Below are 1,753 nucleotides of genomic sequence, written 5' to 3' on the forward strand. Positions count from 1 at the left end.
CTCGTGACGATACATTGATGTGTAAATACACGAAACGATCGGTCTGTGCAAGAAACTGAACAGTATTTATATCGTCTCTCATAGAATTTGTTACCATTGCCATGCATTATACGACTGATAGACTGCAACGGCTGGAGTTAAAAATCATCATATGTGTTCTACTGAAGAAACAAAGTCACCTACATCTTGGATGCCCTGGGGGTAAGCAGATAAACATCGAATTTTCATTTGTGGGTGAACTATCCCTTTAAGAACATAAATATTGCAAATGAAAATATCAAAGACCAAACACTTGGCAGCTTCTGTCCAGGTAAAGTGTGTAAAATTACTTATTTCTTAAAGTAGCTTGCCTTTGCAATTTGTGTACACCTTGAGCTAAATGCACAATATATTGGATAAAGAAAAAAAACTCTAGACTGATTTGGGTAGAGCTTTCTGTATAAAACACTGGGATGAGATGAGTGTAAGTGATGACATCTATTGCTTTGACGATTGGAAGGAGCCTCCTGCACGTCACCATAGCAATGTTCGGTCAACGAAGAGGGATCCTAATGAAAATGAAGAGCCCTCCCCGTAGGGTTTGCTGGATTTTCCTGGGTGACCGTGACGAAATCGGCGAAATAAAAGCGCGCACCTGGACACAGTGCTTGGGTTCGAGAGAAGAGTGAACGGAGCCGCGCACAGCCACCGCTGAAGACTGCTGACCTCCAAAATACTTCACCAACAATGATTGCCAACATCTCTATATTCTGCGTATCTTCACTTCTACTTTTAAACTGGGTCGGTGCCAAACCAGTTACCAGTTTACAGGTGAGTCTTTCAGTCTTGGCTCACTCTTAAGGTTTATTAGACTCTGGCTAATCATATGCTTTTTTTTAATAGCAGAGTCTTATGCATTTGTTAGACGAAGAAGTGAACGCGCCGTTTGTGGAGTCGGAGATGGAGCAGAAGGATGAGGGAGCGCAGAAGAGCGCACTGGACGAGCGCGCGGAGCAACCGTGGGAATCAGACGAGCGCAACTCAGCGCTGGCGGGGAAAGATCGCGCGTTCGAGCGTCTCCTAGGCGACTTACTGTCCACATCCAAGCGCTCGTGGAGTCGATTCAAGAAAGGCGGGCTGAGGAGCTGCTTTGGGGTCAGACTCGAAAGAATCGGGTCTTTTAGCGGACTCGGGTGTTAAGCGGAGGTATGTTAGGAGATGTCAGGTCATCTTGACCAGATATGTAACACTGTTCAAACGCGTGTTAGAAATTAAATAAGTCATGTCTTATTACTTCATGTCATGTCACTTCTTGCAGGTTGGGACTTTGAAATACTTGACACACTTTATCTTAGATAAAGAAGTGTTGACTGAAAGTTTACCGTAGATATGTGTTCAGGTGATGCTGTATGTGTTGGTCATTATTTATTTAAGATTTAGACATGTACATAGTTTGTATTTGAAGATTCCATGACTGCTGCTTTGTACTGTTGCATCTATTTATTTATGTATGTATTTATTATGTCCTCCCTAAATACAATCGTGTTATAGAGAATGTATATTGCTGCAAAATAAATATTTTGCATAACGTGTGTGTCAATGTGGTCTAAAACTAAAGTGAGTATATCTGACGATGAATAGAAGGTAAATTAGCCTAATGCGTATGTTAATATAATGCACTGGCATCAACAAAATGCATTTGTTAATGTCTTAGTTGTTTCGTTAAAAATAGACATAAAGAAATACAGTAAAAAATTACAAACTCAACTTAAAA

At 40.9% G+C, this 1,753-nt stretch overlaps 1 protein-coding gene across 1 annotated transcript; it reads left to right on the forward strand.

The window, feature by feature from the left end:
- The first annotated feature begins 726 nt into the window (after nt 1-726).
- On the forward strand, nt 727-1,179 carry LOC107710778 (C-type natriuretic peptide 3-like). Its single transcript, XM_016515624.1, has 2 exons — nt 727-810; nt 886-1,179. The coding sequence occupies exons 1-2, from the start codon at nt 727-729 to the stop codon at nt 1,177-1,179; spliced, it is 378 nt and encodes a 125-aa protein (XP_016371110.1).
- The last annotated feature ends 574 nt before the right edge of the window (nt 1,180-1,753 follow it).

Source organism: Sinocyclocheilus rhinocerous, unplaced genomic scaffold (genome assembly GCF_001515625.1).
Source record: "Sinocyclocheilus rhinocerous isolate Xijiao unplaced genomic scaffold, SAMN03320098_v1.1 scaffold1048, whole genome shotgun sequence".
Classification (NCBI taxonomy): domain Eukaryota; kingdom Metazoa; phylum Chordata; class Actinopteri; order Cypriniformes; family Cyprinidae; genus Sinocyclocheilus; species Sinocyclocheilus rhinocerous.

Bases quoted from the DNA above. Each gene is read 5' to 3' on its own strand.
- LOC107710778 (XM_016515624.1), top strand. From the start codon at position 727: ATGATTGCCAACATCTCTATATTCTGCGTATCTTCACTTCTACTTTTA. The intron at 811-885 runs GTGAGTCTTTCA...TTTTAATAGCAG, and splicing joins AACCAGTTACCAGTTTACAG to AGTCTTATGCATTTGTTAGA.